This window comes from Chanodichthys erythropterus, chromosome 20 (genome assembly GCF_024489055.1).
Source record: "Chanodichthys erythropterus isolate Z2021 chromosome 20, ASM2448905v1, whole genome shotgun sequence".
Taxonomy (NCBI): domain Eukaryota; kingdom Metazoa; phylum Chordata; class Actinopteri; order Cypriniformes; family Xenocyprididae; genus Chanodichthys; species Chanodichthys erythropterus.
In genome coordinates this window covers 22,672,195-22,694,846 of record NC_090240.1, presented here as the reverse complement: position 1 = coordinate 22,694,846, position 22,652 = coordinate 22,672,195, and the positions used below count along the sequence as shown (strand labels likewise).

General features: G+C 37.1%; 1 protein-coding gene across 2 annotated transcripts in view; it reads right to left on the bottom strand.

Annotated features, from left to right (window-relative positions):
• Positions 1-22,652, bottom strand: part of magi3a (membrane associated guanylate kinase, WW and PDZ domain containing 3a) — a 175,300-nt gene that overhangs the window by 5,406 nt on the left and 147,242 nt on the right. Inside the window, exons 9-20 of one of the 2 annotated variants that reach the window (XM_067371557.1) lie at positions 20,321-20,512; positions 15,930-16,502; positions 11,440-11,471; positions 10,608-10,797; positions 9,762-9,856; positions 9,481-9,673; positions 8,377-8,571; positions 7,228-7,413; positions 6,422-6,518; positions 2,744-2,849; positions 2,136-2,273; positions 1,078-1,216 (exon numbers count right to left, since the gene is read on the bottom strand). In XM_067371557.1, coding sequence (XP_067227658.1) covers positions 1,078-1,216; positions 2,136-2,273; positions 2,744-2,849; positions 6,422-6,518; positions 7,228-7,413; positions 8,377-8,571; positions 9,481-9,673; positions 9,762-9,856; positions 10,608-10,797; positions 11,440-11,471; positions 15,930-16,502; positions 20,321-20,512 — 2,136 coding nt within the window. The remainder of the gene's footprint in view (positions 1-1,077; positions 1,217-2,135; positions 2,274-2,743; positions 2,850-6,421; positions 6,519-7,227; positions 7,414-8,376; positions 8,572-9,480; positions 9,674-9,761; positions 9,857-10,607; positions 10,798-11,439; positions 11,472-15,929; positions 16,503-20,320; positions 20,513-22,652) is intronic. The other variant, XM_067371558.1, reaches the window with a different exon arrangement.

Genomic DNA, 22,652 nt, shown 5'->3' with positions numbered 1-22,652 from the left:
AATGGAAGCAAAATTTCTGTTAAAAATGTGAAAACTCACATTAACACAAAAATAATGACAAATGGCTAATTATCACTACGTTTATATAGCAATAAATGATCTTGAAAACTAATATCTCTAGAATTGTGTTCACTGACATTTCCTTTTTTCATTTAGTGACTTTCAAAAGCAAAAGGTTCATTTTAAGGCAAAGGAAAGGAAAAGAAAGGTAGAACTGCACATACACAGAATAAGCATAGAGGAGGAATGCAAGGTTTACCAAAGTTATTAGGGACAGACCAAGAAAAGCAGAGAAGCCTTTAGTGATGCTCTGGTTTCATGTGGAAGCACAGTGTGGAGGAAGAGTTCAGACCTAAACAAGGAAGAGAGAGAGAGAGAGAGAGAGAGAGAGAGAGAGAGGTGCATAGAACAGTGCCCAGACAGAGAGAAAGAAATGAGCAAAAATAGAGACAGGAAGCAAGAGTGACAGCATTTGAGAGATGCAATGCGTGAAGATAGGAAGATCTGACATAACATGCATATGACCCCCAAACCACTCAATGGGCCTCATTCACTAATAATTGAGTACAATTTGTGTACTTGTTTGCGTACTTAATTCTGTTGTTGATCAATATGCATGCAATGTTTAGACAATATAAGGTAAGTGTGATGATGATTGTAATATTTCATTAAGTCCACTTTTGTTGTACTCTATACGAGTCCATTTTGTGATAACGTTTTGAACAAGAGTACTGATGTAGCATAAAGTAGCTTTAGAACACACTCTGTTGAGAAAAGGTAACCGTCGCAATACATTTTCAATGGCTTTTGAAACAGCAGCAGAAAACAAACCCATCTTCAGAAATTGATTTGTTTCTCAGAGGGGAACGTGTAAGCTTCAGGGAACTGATTTTTCTCGGTTCATGAAGCGGATGGAATTCAAATTAGCGCTTCTGCACATCTGAACAAACTTAAAGAGGCGCTTTGGTATGGAGAACATCTCTCGGCTATGTCAGCATTTTGCATCTTTTCTTTGGCTGTAACACCTGTATTGTTTGTGTGATTATCTGTGAGTGGTCAGGTATTAAATAGACTCACTATGATCAGGCACCAGGCCCAGTCCGGGCCTCAAAAGCAGCAACACTTTATTGCCCCCGGCTTGGATGAGCTCGATGGCCCGTGTGTGTGTAATGCCCTGCGTGGGTTCACCGTTGATCTCCACAATCTGATCTCCCACCTGTGAGGTCACACAAACAGAGAATTCTGTCATTTCAACAACCACAGATTTTCAACCACTTAATATATAATATAATATAATATAATATAATATAATATAATATAATATAATATAATATAATATAATATAATATAATATAATATAATATAATATAATATAATATAATATAATATACAAATATAATATATATGTTTTATGTTATAAAATATTTTTGTTTATTTTATTTGTATTTTAAATTGAATTGTATTATGTTGAATCAAAATAATAATAAAAATAAGTGTTGTATAATTATTGAATTTTTTTATTCAATGTTTTATTTTATAAAAAAATATACACTACCATTTAAAATTTTAGTGTCAGTAAGATTTTTTTAAAATAAATGTATACTTTTATTTCATACATTTGATTTTTATTACATTCATTATAATGTTATTTAAAAACATGTTATATTTCAAATAATTAAATCCTGAAAAAATGCATCATGGTTTCCATAACTAACCGTTTTCAACACTGATTATAATAATAAATGTTTCTTGATCACAAAAATCAGCATATTAAAATAATTTCTGAAGGATCATGTGACACTGTAGAGTATTAATGCTTTGACATCACAGGAATACATTTTTTTTTTGAAAACAATTATTCTAAATGTAAATAATATTTCACAATATTACTGATTTTACTGTATGTAAAATAAATAAATATTTATTTATATGCATAAATAAATGCGCCCTTAGTGAGCATAAGATACTTCATTCACAAACATTTAAAACATTTAATGGACCTCAAACTTTTGAACAGTAGTATATTTTTCTATTTTATATAAATATGTAAAACATTCACTGTAGGATTTATTAATGTAAGAATCTGATATGGTTCTTTGTGTGTCATTATATGTGATAATGTTGTAAGAACTCACGTGTATCCTGCCATCCTTCAGTGCAGGACCGTCCTCAGCTAGTCTGAGGATGAAAAGGCCCATGTTATATTCCTTCCCTCCTCGCAGACTGAAGCCAAAACCTCTCTGTCCTCTCTCCAACTCTACAGGATAACAGCCCTGAAAAATAATGTTGGAGCACATCAAAATAATTAAATACATTAAATACAACTGTACTGTAAAATCACTAAACTATGCAAATATAATATCACACATTTCTTGCTTTCATCTAAAACACCAAATATATCCTGTTCTGAGTGAAAAAGCAAACTGCTCTACCACACCTGTCAGCGCTAATGAGAAATGACACTTGATTTGCATATCGCAGCTTAGTCTTTATCATTATATGTGACTTATTTTGCAAACATTTCCTCCATTGCATTGCTCAAAGTTACTGTAGCCTATAGTATGAAAGTTTGAGGTGATTGCTTCCATCTTAAAGTTTTAAAATTACTTTAATCTTCATAAAACATGGGCTGCATAAAAATTAAGTACTTAAGTCAGTTGCATAATAATCTGTGAACTCTATTACTGCAAGCGTAACACGAATTATTACTCCGAGAACTGCTGCCGTTTCATTTATATCTCACCTGCTTCGGTCCTGAGGTGATGACAGTACCCATCTCACCCTGAGGCAGGGATTTGTACTCTGCTCGGGCCATGGTGTCTTTCCTCTCCTCTGTCTCGATGCCATTCCTAAATGACACACAATTAAATGCACATTTACATTTACATTTATGCATTTGGCAGACGCTTTTATCCAAAGCGACTTACATTGCATTATACTACACATTTGTATCTGAGTATGTGCAATCCCTGGGATCGAACCCATGACCTTGGCATTGCTAGTGCCATGCTCTAACCACTGAGCTACAGGAAATGCTGCTTTAGGGCATTAAATGAACTGGTGAACAAAATAAAAGCATCTCCGTTCATCCACCGTTATGTTATCCAGCAGAGTTAAGAGCGTTTTTGTTCACGAGAATGTGCAGCAAAATTGTAATTCCTATAAAGAGGCTGAGAGTCTCTGTTCCAGACCTCAATGGTCTGCGGAGCTCATTACATCCTTTTGTTAGTCTTAAGTGTGGGTAAAAGCTTTGACAGTGGCTGCCCATCTCATCTGAGCCTTGACTGTGGAGTGAGTTTACAACAAGACCACTTAATTTCATGCTGAAAATAATGACCTGTGTTGGGCTTGAAATGAAAAGAGACGTGGTGAGCATTCTTAAAAGAAGAGAAATGGAAATAGGTAATATATATAAGTGGAATGAGTAGATATCATGTCTACAGATATCATTTCTGTAGGGGTCAAGGGCACTGTTTCGTACAGGAATAAAAGGCAAGCTGTTTTTGCTAACAATGTATTTGGGTTTGTGCTTGACTTTTAGAGAATAAAGTCTTATTAAACAGTGTTTAAAACTAGTGGGTCGCAAAGACCATTTTGAGTGGGTCGTGGAGTGTGTAGTCAAAGAAACAACAACAATAACAACAAAACTTAATTCTAAATGTTATTCTGATGGGAGACTTTTATTTTGAAATGTGTATGAAAGCTGTTGACCAGTGTGTCCAAGTCCACGGTTTTCAAATAACATGATATTTAGCCCCTGGAATGCACATTTTACCAGGGGAACCCTGCCAAAAATGCAGATTTTACCCCTGAGAGTGCAGTGTTAAACGTGATTGGGCTAGTTTTGAGTAGCAATTGGGCAGGTTTTGTTGTGAAAACCTGGCAACCCTGCTTGACACTTCAGTCAGACGCCAGCTGCGTCCGAAGACTGGAAAATGCTGCCTTCTGAGGACACAATTCAAGGTAATAAGGCATTAAGGCACGTCCGAATCCAATGTTAGCTTCACTTCCTCTCTCATGAGATACCTTCCTCAGATCGATTTTTGAAGGAAGCATAGATGTATCCTTAGCTGCCTTTGATATCCCACAATCCTGTGCTTTCCATTCTGTGATAGTTGAGCTAGAAAAATAAAGATGGCGTCCGAAAGTTGCGTTTGCTGCTCAGTTTGTGTATAAATGTACGATTTTGATCAACATATTTCAATTTTGATATCATTTCTATCGAGAAATTACTACTGTAGCAATTAAATATTTGTTTAGTTCTCACCAAAGCTCGTGCTATATTGCTGTAGATCATTAAACTGTTACGCTGCCTCAGAAGTCTGTCCGAAATCAGTTTTGTGAGGTGCCTTCATGCACAAACTCTGTCGTACAAGTCATTCTCTTATAAGACAGTGAGGCAGCAAGACAGCTACCTAGGTTTTCGGATGCAGCCATAGTTTAAGAGTGCCTCAGAAAAACATGTTGTCTCTGCTGTCAGATGAGATGTTGTCAGTCTTTATTCTAACATTATTTTCGTTTATTTAACTTGTTATAAAATAAAATTCTCTAAAAAGTCTCTCTCACCTCAGAAAAATGAACTTTTCTGTCCTGTGCACATGCACAAATGCAGAAGCATGTGTTGTGTATCACTTCTCTATATAAAGAGCAAATGAAATTACGTGCATGCAACGTCGTAGATAAGTTGTCCATTAGTAAGTCACGAATTATCAAAAACTGGTATGTTGTGTGTTAACTGGATATGATTTGCACAGAGGATCAGTGTCCATATGTTTTATTAACAATTCATGTTAGTATTGTGTGTGGTAACTAGTAACCCAAAATAACACTTTATCTTCACTTTGTGTGATTTTCTATATTTTTGATGACTGTAGTGGTTCATACCAACTTACTAACATTATTGTATTACCAAAAACTGGTTATTCATCAGTTTTAGTGATATTCTTACAATTTATAAGTATGTCAAGTAAAGAGTATTTATCAATCATTTTTGAGAAATAAATTTGCTTGGTTCAAATTCCTATAAATTTGGGTCGCGGCTTCATGACCATGGGTAAATGTTCCCACCATGGCCAAACCAGTTGAGAACTACTGTTTTAAAGGTGCCCTAGAACTTTTTTTAAAAACATGTAATATAAGTCTAAGGTGTCCCCTGAATGTGTCTGTGAAGTTTCAGCTCAAAATACCCCATAGATATTTTTAAATTCATTTTTTAACTGCCTGTTTTGGGGCATCATTATAAATGAGCCGATTCAGGGCTACTGGCCCTTTAATTCTCCTGCTCTCCGCCCACGAAGCTCGCGCTTGCCTTGAACAGTGCATAAACAAAGTTTACACAGCTAATATAACCCTCAAATGGATCTTTACAAAGTGTTCGTCATGCATGTGGCATGCATACATCGGATTATGTGAGTATTGTATACTGTTATATTGTTTACATTTGATTCTGAATGAATTTGAGGCTATGCTCCATGGCTAACAGCTAATGCTACACTGTTGGAGAGATTTATAAAGAATGAAGTTGTGTTTATGTATTATACAGACTGCAAGTGTTTAAAAATGAAATAACGACGGCTCTCGTCTCCGTGAATACAGTAAGAAATTATGGTAACTTTAACCACATTTAACAGTACATTAGCAACATGCTAACGAAACATTTAGAAAGACAATTTACAAATATCACTAAAAATATCATGATATCATGGATCATGTCAGTTATTATTGCTCCATCTGCCATTTTTCACTATTGTTCTTGCTTGCTTACCTAGTCTGTTGATTCAGCTGTGCACAGATCCAGACGTTAACTGGCTGCACTTGTCTAATGCCTTTCATAATGTTGGGAACATGGGCTGGCATATGCAAATATTGGGGGCGTACATATTAATGATCCCGACTGTTACGTAACAGTCGGTGTTATGTTGCGATTCACCTGTTCTTCGGAGGTCTTTTAAACAAATGAGATTTATATAAGAAGGAGGAAACAATGGAGTTTAAGACTCACTGTATGTCATTTCCATGTACTGAACTCTTGTTATTCAACTATGCCAAGATAAATTCAATTTTTCATTCGAGGGCACCTTTAAAACATAAAAAAAAAAAAAACAGTGGACATACACAACTACCATTCAAAAGTTTAGGGTTGGTAAGATTTGTAATGTTTTTCACATGATCTTCTCCTGTGCTCACCAAAGCTACAATTATTTGATCAAACTTACAGTAAAAAGTATTATTGTTTTCTATTTTAAAATACTTGAAAATTTATTTCTGCGATGGCAAAGCATCATTACTCCAGTCTTCAGTGTCACACGATCCTTTAGAAATCATTCATTTTATTGGCGGGACGGATGCAGTTTCTGTAAAACCGTTTAGTGTGTGTATGTGCGTGTTATGACTGAACTGGCCGTTGGGATGGAGCTCGTACCTGTCATCTCGGTTGGCAGGCTGCTGTCCCACAGCTCTGTGCTGAGAGGCTGGGCTCTGCTTGGCTGAACTAGTTCCTGACGGAGGTCCGCTGTGTTCTGAAAAATAAATAGGATTATCAGTGTGGCAGAAACACATACACACACACACACACACACACACACACACACACACACACACACACACACACACACACACACACACACACACACACACACACACACACACACACATGTTTGTTTTTGTGAATTGTGGGGACTTTCCATAGACTTCAATGCATTTTACACTGAACAAACTGTACATTCTATCCCCCTACCCTGCCCCTACCCCTAAACCTAACCCTCACAGGAAACTGTGCAAACTTTTACTTTTTCACAAAAACTCATTCTATATGATTTATAAACCCATTTACATTGTGGGGACCGCTGGCTGGTCCCCACGATGTAGGTGAACTCAGGTTTATATTACATCATGGGGACATTTGGTCCCCACAATGTAATATAAACAAAAGCACACACACACACACACACACACACACACACACACACACACACACACACACACACACACACACACACACACACACACACACACACACACACACACACACACACACACACACACACACACACACACACACACACCTCTCACAACTCCATCTCAAGTTTCATTTTCGATCTTCAAAGTCAAATGCTTTAACCACTTTTCTGTTACAGAAAAAATAAATATGCAATCTACTGCTTCCTTCCACCAGCTCATTTTTTTACAAAAATAATGAAGATAAAATATATTTTCCCAAAAGCTTACCCTCCTCAGGCACGACCGTGAGGGTAACAGCGTTTCCAGCTTCTTTGATAAGCTGCACAATGTCGTTGTGCGACAGTTCAATAATGGACTGGCCATTCACAGCAGAGATGCGGTCACCCACTTTTAGCCGACCGCTGCGGTCTGTGGGACTGCCGTCTATGATGCGGCCAATCTTATGGGGGATAACTGGGGACGGAGAGATCAATGGTTATTTCATTTATACATCTTAGACATACTGGCAGACAACAGTCACATGATGCCGTGTCACATGATCAGGAAAAACAACCTGCATTACATGGTACATATACTAAATGACCACACCAGGGTATTTTTGGTAATTAAAGGTGGAAATATAATGCCACCTTTATAAAATATTTTTTTTTTTTTTGCAAGAAATCACAATTCCGCAAGGATGCTTTAAAATGATCAAAATTGATAGTAAAAGCATTTAAAATGTTACAAAAGATTTCTTGATTTCTAGTATCTATAGATAAATGCTGTTCTTTTGAAAGTTCCATTTTAAAGAATCCTGAAAAATGTATCACAGTTTCCCAAAAAAAAAAAAAAAGATTTTATAACACATAAAAAAAAAAAAAAACATTGATATATAATAATACAATAATAAGAGGTTTCTTGAGCAGCAAATCAGCATTTTAGAATGATTTCTGAAGGATCATGTGACACTGAAGACTGGAGTAATGATGCTTAATATTCAGCTTTGACATCACAGAAAAAAAATCACATTTTAAAACATTAAAATAGAACAGAGTTATTTTAAATTGTACTAATATTTCAAAGTCCTACAAATGTTCACAGCGTTTCCCCTTATTCAGAGCTAACAGTAATAGCCATTAGATCTGAATGAGCCATTTTGTTACAGCTCTAGGTTTATTACTGTTATACTTCATAGCTAAGCTAGCTTTGATTTTATTATTGTAATTGCATTGTACAGTAAATCACACCTTCAAGCGACTGGATGAAAGACGTAATTTCAGCCACATTTTCTACAATGTTATGAGTCTGTAGTTGCACATCTAATGCAATAGTGAGCTGTCTGAAGCTGACAGCAAAGTAGCAAAAAGCTCAAGTATTGGGGTGGGGTGAGAAGGAGAGACTAAATGGAGAATAGCTTTGAAAGTCATTTCTAACCTCCAGGCGGAGGCTTGTTTTTAGAGGTGAGGATGACAAATCCGAATCCCTCGTTGTCCTTGCGCTGAAGAGTGACTTCGTAGGGCTGAGGGTGGCTGTGCCCGGACACCTCGATGTGGGGAGGTTTGGGTGAGCCGTTGACCAGCGCTGGAGCTTGTAGAGCCTGAGGTTGTCCTCCATCATCTTCCTCTCTGTCTGCTCAAGCATACCCAATATTCAGTGTTAAAATGAACAAAGATTTATGGTGTGTTCCACACTAAACACTACAGATTTGTACTGTACAGTATTACTTTTAAATGTATACACCATTATAGTATTTACTTATATTTTGAATTACTTATATATTTTCAGTTTTAGTTAACAATACAACACTGGTACTGTACCATATACAAATTTAGCCAACAATAATTTACTGATGTTGTGTGGATCATTTTTACAGTTCGACTTGCAGTTACTTATAAAGTGACTGGTCACTGGTGAGTAATTCTGTTTCAAATACTCGCCAAAGCCAGATTAAGCTTTTCTAGTGTTAATTACTAATGCTATTCTTCAACCTCTTGCTCTTGTATTGTTTATAAAATAGTTTTGGATAATTTGATTATGCTTCAAGCAACTAATAACATTGTGCGCTCAGTCCTAGTTAAACACAATTTACATTCTGCAAAACAGTTGATGCCCTGATGATTCGTAAAAGAACTATTGGCAAAAAAAAAAAAGAACATTTATGGAAATGTTGAAAAAAAATTGCTATGAGGCATAAAGCCAAATTTCATAATTTCATAATTTTCCAAATTACCCAGTGTGTATTGTCTAGAGGCTTCTTTTATGGTTACTCAGCACTTCTGAGTCATTGTTTTGTTAGCACATAAAGAGTCCTCTGCTTTGACCGAAAACACTGGTCATTAAATTTTGATTTAGTGGTTATTATTTTATAGCTCAACTCAGCCTTTCAACTCAGAACTAATGGAGCGAAACACTTATTCCTCACAGGGTGTGGATCATTTTCCAGACATGAGTGCTGGGTATGACTGAAACCTCTGGAGGACATCTACAGCAGTCAGGACATAAACGCAGACATGCACTAATCATATACAGGGTACAAACCTGGATATGTGAGCTTTCTGCGCACGGTCAACATCACCTGCCCGTTGCGGGCAGCGTTGGTCATGAGCTCCAGAACTTGTTTGTGAGATTTGCCTTTGACGGGAACGCCGTCAATACATATGAGCTCATCTCCAGCCCGCAGACGCCCATCCTTCTCTGCAGCACCCAGAGGAACGATGGCACCAATGTACACCTAAAGAGAGATGGTATGGTTAAAGGTCACATCATTTTCTGTTGTGACAATATGGTGACGAATTACTGCAAAGCATGTCAATGCTCACTGGCTGATCCGGTCCTTCTCCTCCCAGCACTCTGAACCCAAATCCAGTCTCCTGGTTCCTCTTGATAAACACGTCCAACTCTTTAGTGTTGGAGGCTGGGGGAAAAAAACAGCAAAATTAGCCATAAATATTGGGAAGCAGATGCTATTTACACTACGTGCAAATAGCAAAATATTCTATTTACACTAAGTGACAATGGCAGCATTTTCTTAGGGATATGCTATTTACACTATAGGTAAAAATAGCCATAGATTCTATTTACACCATGTAAAAGCATCGGTTATTTTCAATAAGAGTAAATAGTAATTAGATGATATCTATACTTTATATTGGCAGATACTATTTGCACCTCAGTATTTTTGTACATTAACAGGATGCAATAATATCATAGTGTATATTTATTAAAATTATTAAATGGATGTTGCCTTATTGGGAGAATAAAATCCTTCCCTACACCTTCCCCTAACCCTACCCAGTACCCAATAAACACTTTTAATATTATTAAACACTCGTTCGCAGTTTATTTCCACTTTTAGAACATATTTTTCATTTTTACTGAAAATAAATGTGAGCTTGGCAAAGGGCGGATTCGAACCCGCGTCGATCGCGTTAAAAGCCAGGTCTGCAAGCCTTACTTGCTCCTGCTGCTCCACTGAAGACGTTCAATTCTGCATGTCTTTTTTAAAACTCGAGCGGCCCAACCAGACATTGGTGTAAATAGCGTTTGCCAAAAAGGGATGCTATTTGCACTTAGTGTAAATAGATACTCCATATATATTGTGGTGTAAACAACAATTCTGTCTGACATGACCACAACCAGCTCACAAATGTCAAGGTGGAACTCACGTTTGCTGTCCAGCATGGCTTTAGACTTGAGGTAGAGCTCAGATGGGTCCAGTTTTGGGGAGCTGGAGCGGATGGCATGCGGAGGGAAGGGAAGGGACTGGGGCGCAGGCTCAGCCGGACTGGGAGTTTCAGTACTGATGGAGCTGGTGGCAATGTCCTGCTTCTGGGTAATGGGAATAGCTGAAGTGATCTAAATGAACAGATTGACACACACAGCAACAAACATTACTCAAGCTTCATCAACGTTTCAACACTTTAGTGAATAACACTATCCCAAGTACTATCCTAAACCTTGGCATCACTATGTTATAAAGAGAAAGTCTGTTTTGACTATTTATTGAAAATGTGATGTATTGATCTGAAGCTCTGTTAGATCATGTACAAATCAAGCAGGAATTGTCATTATTTGTCCTACAGTCACTCAAAGTGTGTCTTTATGACTCACACTATTTATATCCGTGTTGAATACAATACTATACAAAATGCACTGAAATAGATAATCAACATTAGAGCCTGTGTGAGAAACACTCGTGAGAGAAGCCCACTAGGAAGCGTTCCTGAGGGGCCTGTTGACTCAACAGCGATGTTCGCTGCAGAAGCTGTTGTTTGCCTCGAAGTGATTCACCACATCCTGCTCTTTAAATAACATTATAGCATTTGGCACTAGCTCTGTGAATAATGTACGACCGCAAGGAACCTGCTTTGCTGGAAAACCGAGAACGAGGCAGATAAATAATTCATCCTGTTTCATCTTCATTTCATCAAAATTCCCCAGTGCGTCTGAATTAAATCCCCAAAATTGAGTAATTAAAAGACATTTAGCTGAACTTACAGGTTTCAGAGACTTCACGGGAGATGTCTGACCTGCAGGCACAAACAGATACAAAGAGGGAAATGAGAATGAGCAAGTTCAGTTGGAAACATTAGTCAGGGCCATTTATTGCTTGAAAAAAGGCAATTCATCAGTTCATTTATTAAATTCAAAACCTTTAAATGTGGAGTGTGTCATTTTAGTCTGTCAAACAGATCGCCCGCCCCAAAGTTATGCTATTGTTGCTGTCAGGATGCTCAAACAAACAGAGCATATTTTCAACAATAGAAATCAGCCTACAAATGGCTTACTTACTGCAAACACTGTATATTAACCTGGAGAACGTATTTTAACATTTTTTTTTGCACAATTTACCATTATTACCAATATGAAGAGGTTTGCAAAATATTAATCATGTCAACATCTGTCTCCATGTGAAATACATAACATTCACTACCATTCAAACGTTTTGGGTTAGTATTTTTTTTTTTTTTTAAAGAAAATAATAGTTTTATTCAGCTTTAAATTGATCAAACGTGACAGTAAAGACATTTATAAATAAATAAATACAATATTTCTATTTCAAATTTGAACTTTCTGTTCATCAACAAACATATATTAAGCAGCATTACTGTTTTCAACATTGATAAAGATAAGAAATATTTCTTGAGCACCAAATCAGCTTATTAGAATGATTTCTGAAGGATCATGTGACATTGAAGACTGCTGACAGCTTTGTCATCACATAAATTACATTTTAAAATCTATTAAAATAGCATTAAAAAAATCTTACAGACCTCAAACTTTTGAACAGCAGTGTAGAAGAATAGAAAAAAAGTATTAAAATCCAAAACGTTTCATTCCTGAAGCTGGATTTCAATTTGGTTTATATTAATACAGTGGACAAAACATCAAAAATCAACAGTGGCCACTAAGGGGCAGTGTACTCCACACTGCATTTATGTATCCTGGAAAAGTAAATTAGATGACATAATATATATACACAGTGTGGGGTATGATGGCCTGTGGCAGGCATGTTTATGTAAGTCCATACATAAGCCCAGCATGTAAACTTTCAATGCTAATAAGGTCTTTATTAAAGAAAAAAAAAAAAGTAGATCATCCACACCTAGTGTATGCTGTGCTTCATGCAGATTTTCAAGCATATCATTTTGTTTGTATAAGTCAGAGAAGTGAAGCTTGCTTATGAATACGCTTGACCTTTTGTAGCAACAACCTGATGGCAACACTGTGACAGGCGAATCTTGGAAGTGAGCAAATGAACACAGAACCTGATATTTTCACTTGGGCTCCAGACAAACCACAGACTAGATGCAATATAGATCTGTGTGTATAGCCGCTATGTGCCCACTGCTGTGCATGCAAATACAGGCTTCGGTTCAATTAAAACACTGTCGGGGGTTTTCTCTGCAAGTTCAGGAGATGGTAGAACTGGTGTAACAACTGTTTTGTTGAGTTTCATCTACTACTGTATATAAACTATTGATAAAGTGTCCACAAACTGCAGCAGCAAAAACTGAAGTTGTAATGAGAGACTTTGTACCCAAATGAAGAGTAATTAAGAACGATATCACTTTATCTCGATTACTTAACACATCAACATCAATCTCCCAGTAACCTGCTGTACCGAGATTGTGCAATCTGTTTTCAGTGTCACGGCGCATAAGCGTGAACGTTCTTTCCTTTACGCGTTAACGGTATCATAGTGATATATGATGTTCAGATCTCTCACTCACAAACACAACCGTCTCTCTCTTCAGCTCTCACCCTCCCTGCTATGTCTCTCGCGCTATTCTTCTTCACACATCTTCAGTTTACATAAATCACTTTCTTTTTCCTTAACTTTATCTCTCTGAGTTTGCCTTTTCTATCATCAGTTACTCACCCTCATGTCCTTCCATACCTGTATGACTGAATTTCTTTTTGTGTGGAACACAAAAATTTCAAAATGAAATGAGGAACAATCATCATTTATTGGACCCTGTTGACTTTCACTGTATTAAAAAAATATTTTATGTTCCAAAGAAGAAAGAAAATCATTCAGGTTTGAAAGGACATGAGGATGATGACAGAGTTGTTATTGTTAACTATTAAGGGTACGTTTACACGAGAATAATGTACTAAAACTGAAATGTCTTCCCTTTAGTTTTTCACGAACAGATGACAACGTTGTCAAAACGATCCCTGTTCATATGGACCTGCGAAAATGATTAAAAACACAGTTTTATGCTGCCAGACCAGTAGTTGGCGATGTCATTTTGTAAAGAAAAACTAGACTGAACACTTAATATGCATGCGCATGACATCACCATTTTCACAAATTTGGGTTTTTGTAGTTCACATGGAGATGATAACGGTATTGTTTTAAAAAACTTGCACTTTGAAACCCATTTTCAAAATGCTGCTGTCGTGTAAATGAATAGCCAAAGCGTGTTTTTAGTTGAAAACGGTGTCGTGTAAATGGCCCCTAAAACTATGAAAATCCTTTTTGTTAATTGCAATAAATCTTAAAAAAATAAAATAAAATAAATAAATAAATAGTAGATGGATAACTTAGAAATGGAAAATTAGAAATGTTGCCTTGGCAGCTAACTGAAATAAAAGGAGCTGAAAATCAAGTTGAAGTACTAAAGCTAAAACTAAACAGAAATATTAAAAATGTATTATGTGATTTTGTCATTTTTATTAGTTTTTTAGCTTTTTTAAACAACTAAACTTTTCAACTAAAACTTATTTTATTTCAGTTAGTTCCCAAGGCAACATTTTAAGTTTAGTTTTAAGTTCAAGATCATCTATATTTTATATAACAACATTACTAAAACATACCCTAAAATTAAAATGAAAACTAAAAATATAAAAAATAAGACCGAATTCAACATATTAATAACAATAGTGCCCTCCACAATTATTGGCACCCTTAGTAATTATGAGCAAAGGCGGCTGTGAAAATAAATCTGCATTGTTTATCCTTTTAATCTTTCATTCAAAAAAATTCACAAAATTCTAACCTTTCATTGAAGGAAAACAGTTGAAAGTGGGGGGAAACTCACATTATGAAATAAATGTTTTTCTCCAATACATGTTTGCCACAATTATTGGCACCCCTTGAAATTCTTATGAGTAAAATATCTCTGAAGTATATTCCCATTCATATTTACATTTTTTAGCACACCAGGGTGATCATGAACATGAAATTGTCCAGCCATGACTTCCTGTTCCACAGGAGTATAAACATGAGGAAACACAAAGGCCAAATTCCCTTAATCATTCATCACAATGAGAAAAACCAAAGAATATAGTTCTGATGTGCAGCAAAAGATTGTTGAGCTTCACAATATAGAAAGTGTCTATAAGAAAATAGCTAAAGCATTGAAAATCCCCATTTCCACTATCAAGGCAATAATTAAGAAGTTCCAATCAACTAAAGATGTTACAAATCTGCCTGGAGAGGATGAACGGAGGGTTTCAAGAAAAATCCTCTGCTCTCATCCAGAAACAATCTCCAAAATATTCAGTTGTCAGACAAGACTGGAACTTCAAATGGGACCGGCTTCTATGGTCAGATGAAACTAAAAAAAAATAGCTTTTTGGCAGCAAACCCACCAGATGGGTTTGGTGCACACATGGATAAAAAGTGCCTCATGCACACGGTTAAATATACTGCTGGATCTTTAATGTTGTGGGCCTATTTTTCTATTTTTCTGCTGGAGGTCCTGGACATCTTGTTCAGATACATGGATTCTATCAAATACCAACAGATAAAAAATCAAAACCTGACCGCTTCTGCTAGAAATCCAATAATGGGCTGTGGTTGGATCTTCCATCAGGACAATGATCCAAAACAAACATCAAATCCAACACAAAAATGTGTCACTGAGCACAAAATGAAGCTTCTGCCATGGTCTTCCCAGTCCCCTGACCTGAACCCTACAGAAAATGAGTTGAGTGAACTGAAGAGAAGAAGCACCGACATGGAGCTGGAATCTGAAGGATCTGGAGAGATTTTGTATGGAGGAATGGTTTCTGATCTCTTGTCAGGTGTTCTCCAAACTCATCAGGCATTATAGGTGAAGACTCAGAGCTGTTATCTTGGCAAAAGGAGGTTGCAAAAAGTTTTGAATAAAAGGGTGCCAATAATTGTGGCTAACGTGTTTTGGAGAAAACATTTATTTCATAATGTAGGTTTCCCCCCACTTTCAATTATTTTCCTTAAATGAAAGGTTATAATTTTGTGAATTTTTTTAATGAAAGATCAAAAGGATAAACGATGCAGATTTATTTTTACAGCTGCTTTTGCTCATAATTACTAAGGGTGCCAATAATTGTGGAGGGGACTAAATGATGACAACTAATAACTGGAAAATGCTATCAGAATATACATATTTGTGAGAACTATCCTTTTAACTCTCACTAGGGCCAGATCTGGCATGCAATAGGGGTGCAGTCAAAATATTTTGGATGTAATTGGTCACACTCTCTCCATCACTGACCTCCTCTGAGCACCAGCACGTTGACCTCGCTGCCCACAGGCAAGTCTTTGAGGATGTCCACCACCTGCGCATGGGAGAGGGTCTGTACGTTCTGCCTGTTAATTTCCTTTATCACATCCCCCTTCAGCAGACCTCGGCACCATTGCGCGTCCAGAATCATCTTCACCTTCTGACCCAGCGGACAGTCTGCGATGGCAAAGCCGAATCCACTCGGCCCCTTTACCAAAGGCACGCTGATCAGCTCGGGCTGCAGTAGGGTTGTGTCCCCTGCCTCTGGGTAGCGTCCGTTAGGCATTGCTGCAGCCGGGTGTCTGCCATCGGTAGTCATGTAATGTACGTCCTGCAGGGAGGGGGTGCCGTCTGAATGGATGGGCTGCCCATCCATCCCCGGCATGGCAGTCATTATGTCGCCTGTGCCCTCTTCGCTGGAATTGGTGTCTTCTGGGAGTGGGTATCCACGGCACAAGACCATATCCACATACTGATTCACAGGAATGGACTGGAACATCTGCACCACATCTGCATGGGTCTTGCCCAGCACGCATGCACCGTTTATGTCCACTATAACATCACCTAAACAAGAGAGGAAGAATGAGCAAGAATGAAGCAGATGTCGGTTCTGTTCAAAACCCTAGTGTGCTGCCTACCAAGACAACATGTTTAGCAATCCTGATGCAAAAGCTGTTCCAAACAGAATGGAGCAAATTTTTTATGCCTTGTAAAACACCTTGTTTTGGCCTACATGTAAGGCATCATCACATGACAAGCCCAGTAAAAATGACATTTATTTTGTACTGACAATTTGTTCCATCTAATTAAAATCCACTTTTTACCCAATTTTTGTGTGTAATGTGTGCTTTTAGTATTATTTATATACTATTATAGTATTTATGAATATTTTAATTAGCTTTTATTTTCATATTTTCACTGTTTATTTTGTTATGCTTTTGTATATAATTGTATTTTTGTACTTTTATATATTTCTATTTAGCTTTAATTTATGTTTTCTTTAGTTTTAGTAATTTTAGTACTTCAACTTATTTTATTTCAATTAGTCACCAAGACAATATTTCTAATTTTCATTTAAGCTTTTGTTAACTTTAAGATTTTCATCTAGAATTTCTATTATTTCACCACAGTCATTACAGTCCATTCCATTACATTTCATGAATGTTTAAGGTACTTCCAGAACGCATTGCATCAATTCTAGTGAAAAATATATTTTTTCATTACTGAAAAGTACCAACAAAAACTGTTCATAATTAATTCTTATTAAAGGGGACCTATAGTGCCATTTTTACAAGATATAATATAATAATATAATTCTCTGGTGTCCCCAGAATGTACCCCAAAAATACCCCACAGATCATTTATTAGAGCTCGTCAAATTTGCCCCTATTTGAGTGTGAGCAAAAACACGCCATTTTTGTGTGTGTCCCTTTAAATGCAAAGAGCTGCTGCTCCCTGCCCACTTTCCAGAAGAGGGCGGTGTTTTAACAGCTCACACTTCGGTTGCTCAACAAAACTGGAGAATCTCATGCAGCCAAAATGATGATTGTCAGCAAATGTGATCAGCCTTACATTTTTCAAACCAGAGTCGGACACTGATGGAGAGACTCAGGAAGAAGTTGCAACATTTAGAATGCAACTAGAGGTTTCTGAACTGATAGTGGATAAATGTATGTAGTTGCTGTGGAGTTGATTCAACTCATCGACTAGCATGTGCCGTCATGTTAATCTTTTGTGCAAATCTAGCGTTGAATTGACCCTCGTTTGTGAAGCAGTCCGGTGTAAAACGACAGCATGGTAACAACACTCACACAACAACTCTTCCTCTTCTCTAAAGCAGCCCAACATGGCCTCATCCCCTTTGTTGCGTGTTCTCGGGGGTAGGGTTTATGTAAATTTCGGGGTTTGTGATGTCACCAACCCAGGAAGAAGCTCATTGTAGTCCCTAACAAGCGATTTCTGCAAAAGAAAATATCTCCCTTTGCATTGAACCTTGAGTGTCGCAACTTTGCATACATTGCTTATGCTCTAACAGCAACATTACATGCTAACTAAAGTTAAAAATGTGAAATCATAATCAACGACTCCTTTAAAAAAAGGAGGTAGCTGTGCACCTACACAATAGATAGCAAGGCAGCTCACTAGGATTTGGAACATGGCTACTGTGTCAATTTCAGCTCAAACACAAATCCTGCCAGAGAGTTTAAACTGTTCATTCTGATTCCAGCAATGAAAGCTGTCTTGGCTCCTTCTGTTCTGTTCATGGGGGAATGTGTATGAGTATGATATGCAGTGATAAAGAGGCAGTGCCCACATAAACATTACTCGAGCTAAAGTCAATGATCCGCTCAGTTGGTGCAGTCTATCTAATGGGAAGTGTGTCTATTGATCAATACGGAGAACGTTGGGGGATTCCTGCATCCTTTTCTACTCCTGACCAATCAATGGCATCCTTCCAGGCTCGCTTCAGTTCTTGAAAGTGACTGTTCTACCCGAGTCATCCTGCTGCTTATACAGTAATATTGGCATGGAAAACACATCCTGTCAAAGCGCCACAAGCATCAATGTTTCTTTCCAATCGCCTGGATCTCACAAGTAACTGGGCCAGGTCTACAACTAGCCATGATGGTATTAGTTTTCAGATCATGGTGAGCTTATATGTATGTTAACAAAAATATAAATTACTTCTCACTGACCGGCCTGATGAATATTGCATAAAACAACAAGCACTGAATGAAATCATCAGTTCCGATCTGTCTGGCTATCTTCATGCAACTTCAAATAAATGCTGTTTTTTTTTTTTTTTTACTTTCTATTCATCAAAGAATACTGAAAAATAAATGTATCACAGTTTCGACAAAAATATTAAGCAGCAAAACTGTTTTCAACATTGATAATAATCAGAAATGTTACTTGAGCATCAAGATTGTGGATTCTGAAGGATCATGTGACACTGAAGACAGAAGTAACGATACTGAAAATACAGCTTTACCAACACATGAATAAATTACATTTAAAAATATATTAAAATAGGAAGCAATTTGAAATTGTAATACTATTTCACAATATTATTTGTTTTCCTGTATTTTTGATCAAACAAAACCAGCCTTTCTGAGAATGAGAGAGCAAAAAGATCTTACTGACCCCAAACTTTTGAAAATAATGTGAATTCTGGCCACAACAATCTATTATTATATCTAACAGCAGATTGGATACACTGATTCATTATGCTCCGTTGCTTCCTGAAGCAGTGTTTTGAAATCGGCCATCACTAAATAAGTCGTTATTTTGGGTTTTTTTGGTGTTCAAAAAAATATTCTCGTCGCTTTATAATATTAATATTGAACCACTGAACTCACATGAACCGATTTAAATATGTTTTTAGTACCTTTATGGATCTTGAGAGAGGAAATGTCATTGCTCCCTATACAGGCCTCACGAAGCCATCGGATTTCAACTAAAATATCTCAATTTGTGTTCTGAAGATTAACGAAGGTCTTACGGGTGTGGAACAGCATGAGGATTAATAATAAATGACAGAATTTTCATTTTTGGGTGAACTAACCCTTTAAGCAACACATAAGAATGAAACAAACTGTTCTTGATTGCTTTACGTGCCAATCAGATGGTCTCTTCTACTAAGTGGCCAAAATAAGCTTAAATGAGTTGAGGACAAGACTTTATGCTGCAAGTCAAAAGTTTGGCAGTGCAAGACAAATACCAACACAAGTAAATAGTGAGAATCTACAATTAAAATATATTTATAATTTAATGTTTTGCCAGGTCAACTCAAAAGGATGCTCATAAACAGCCCTCAATGGCTTTTTTGATAGCTTGTTGACAAAACGTAAGAATTTGCATAAAGAAATTGGATGCAGATGAATTTACCTCTTGGCATGCCTCTTTGAGCCAGCTGAAGCATGTTTATTGCACCGCACTTGAATCCAGAATTAAATGTATATCTCGGTTAAACTGTTTTACAATTCTATGTATGAACTGATGACTCCAGGGAGTTGAAGTATACTGGCAGTTGTTTCCCTTATGTTGTAATAGAGGGTATTGAGTGTTAGTGTAAGCGCTGCAATTATCGCCAAACGCGACTCTGCAGGAAAGCCAGTTCCCCTGATGCTCACCCACTGATTCTGATTTATTCTATCGCTATCTATGCGATCCCGCTGTGGGCACTTTCACAGGATTATTTACTTGGAATCTGGTAACCCAGCAATGTGCCAAGAAATGGATGTGGCATCCGAGATTGAGCCAGGGTGTTAATGCGTTTAACTATACTTAGATCAAATTAATTACTTGATGGTTAATCAATATTCATAAAACATGCAACAAGTTGCCTCAAAGCTAAATGAACAGGAGCCAAGCGGATTTACCTGAAGCAATTTTGTTATCGTGTGCGGCGGGTCCATCTCTCAGTACGTTTTTCACTTGAAGGAATTCATCTGGTCGGTCTCCACCGATGATGGTGAAACCGAAGCCCTGAGGACTCTTCTTCAGAGTTGTGCGCAGGATAGCACCCTGCAACTGAGATGGGTCCCGTGTGAATCCTCTCAAACCAGCTTCATCTAAAAGACAGAGTGAGAGCGAGTATGTGAGACTAACAATTTAAAGCTTGTTTTCTAGACAAGGTGTATATGTACTTCTAAGCAAGCTGTTGGTATAAAAATTTCAAACGTTTGTCAAAATTGATGAAGTTCTCTTTTAATCTGAACTGTTTCTGCAGTGCTTATTACTGCACTACAAAAGCCATCATGAAAACAGGCTCAGAAAGAAGCAGTGGCACAGAGAGAGCTACAGCAAAAGAGGGAAGTCTGGATTCCATTAGTCATTCATATTGAATAATGCAACTGAGAGAGAAATAGACAGAGTAAAAGATACATTACTAAATGAGTGAATGATAGTGGGATTGTTCTGTAAATATCCACATACACTTCAATTAATCATCGCAGTCCATTTATTACACTACCTCAATTACTCCTCTCCATTTACCCTCAGAGCAGTATATTCATGAGAGTGTTCGCTTAACTTTTAATTAATAACCACTAAGCAAATGCTCAAGCAACATTTGCCAATGTTTTCATCTGATAAAATGTTCTCTGATGAGCTGATAATGATTTCTTTTTTTTTCTTAAACCAATTTGTGGGATCAGTTAGCACATGCAAATTTGCCAGCTGTAGAAATTATGTTGCCTTAGTGACCCCTCCGAGTTGAACTACTATAAAATATAAAAATATTATTACAATTTAAAATAACTGTTTTCTTATTTACTATGTTTTAAAAAGTAATTTATTCCTGTGATGGCAAAGCTGAATTTTCAGCATCATTAATTCATTACTTCACATTATCCTTCAGAAATCAATTTAATATGTTGATTTGGTGCTCTACACTGGCATAGCAAATGGGCTCCATAAAGCTATGACATCATTTCCTTCACTGCCTGTACGGCTCAAAACTCGCTCAGTTGACCAACAACTCCACTGCATTGAATCAGAATTGCCACACAAATCTAAATTGAGTGATTAAAAATATTCATTGACTCTGAACTGCATTGTACACAGAGTTATTTCTTGTGTATATTTGTTATTGTTGAACCCTGTGGCTGCCGTAGATTTGTACGGAGTCCTGCAAATGATGTGGGAAAAAATATATTTATAATCATAGCCATGAATTAAGAATTAATTCCCTCATTTTATTCAATCATGGAAACGCTGTTCGATCCCTTGTTTTGATTTAATTAAAAAAACAGAACAAATTCGTAATTCATGGCCACAATTTAATTAAAACGAGGGAACAAATTCATAATTTGTGGCCGTGATAAATATATTGTCCTGCATGTCATGTCTCCATAGCTAGTTGTAAAAAAGGATGGACATCAATACAAACATAAAAGGGGGGCCTTAAAGAGGAAAGAGAGCGTGGAGAAGTTAATCGCAACGACACTGTGGATGAATTCCCTGAAAAGAAGCCCCGGAAAATGCTACTAAAATGACTGTGTAGTGTATAAATTTTTTTCTTTTTGTCTGTTATGTGAATTTCATTAGGTCACCATGCCAAGGTTGTCTGTGTTTGCTTGCAGTAGTTTAGTACTGACATTGCAATGTGTGGCTGAGCCTTGTAATTTTAGACTTATATTTGTTAAAGATGCGTTTGATGCAGCGAACGTTGGTTTATTTTAGGTAACTTGCTCAATAGACAATTTGGTGCGGTTCGTTTGGGCAGGTGTGAATGCAACAATCGCACTTGGGTGCGCACCAAAAGTGTACCAAACAAGCGTACCTAGACCTCCTTGAAGAGGTGCTTTAAAAGAACTCTGGAGCGGTTCACTTGAGATGTGAAAGCAATCCGGCCCAACGGACCAACGAACCAAACAATATCATAATTCATAACGGGAAATGTGTTATATAAAAAGCAGTAGTGTCTGATTCTGTGAGTGAGCACATTCGTTACCGTAGTTGAAAACCAAAGAGTGTCTCTTCATCTTAAAGGTGCCCTAGATTCAAAAATTTAATTTACATCGCCATAGTTAAATAACAAGAGTTCAGTACATGGAAATGACATACAGTAAGTCTCAAACTCCACTGTTTCCTCCTTCTTATATAAATCTCCTTTGTTTAAACGACCTCCAAACAACAGGCGAATCTCAACATAACACCGACTGTTACGTAACAGTCGGGGTGTACGCCCCCAATATTTGCATATGCCAG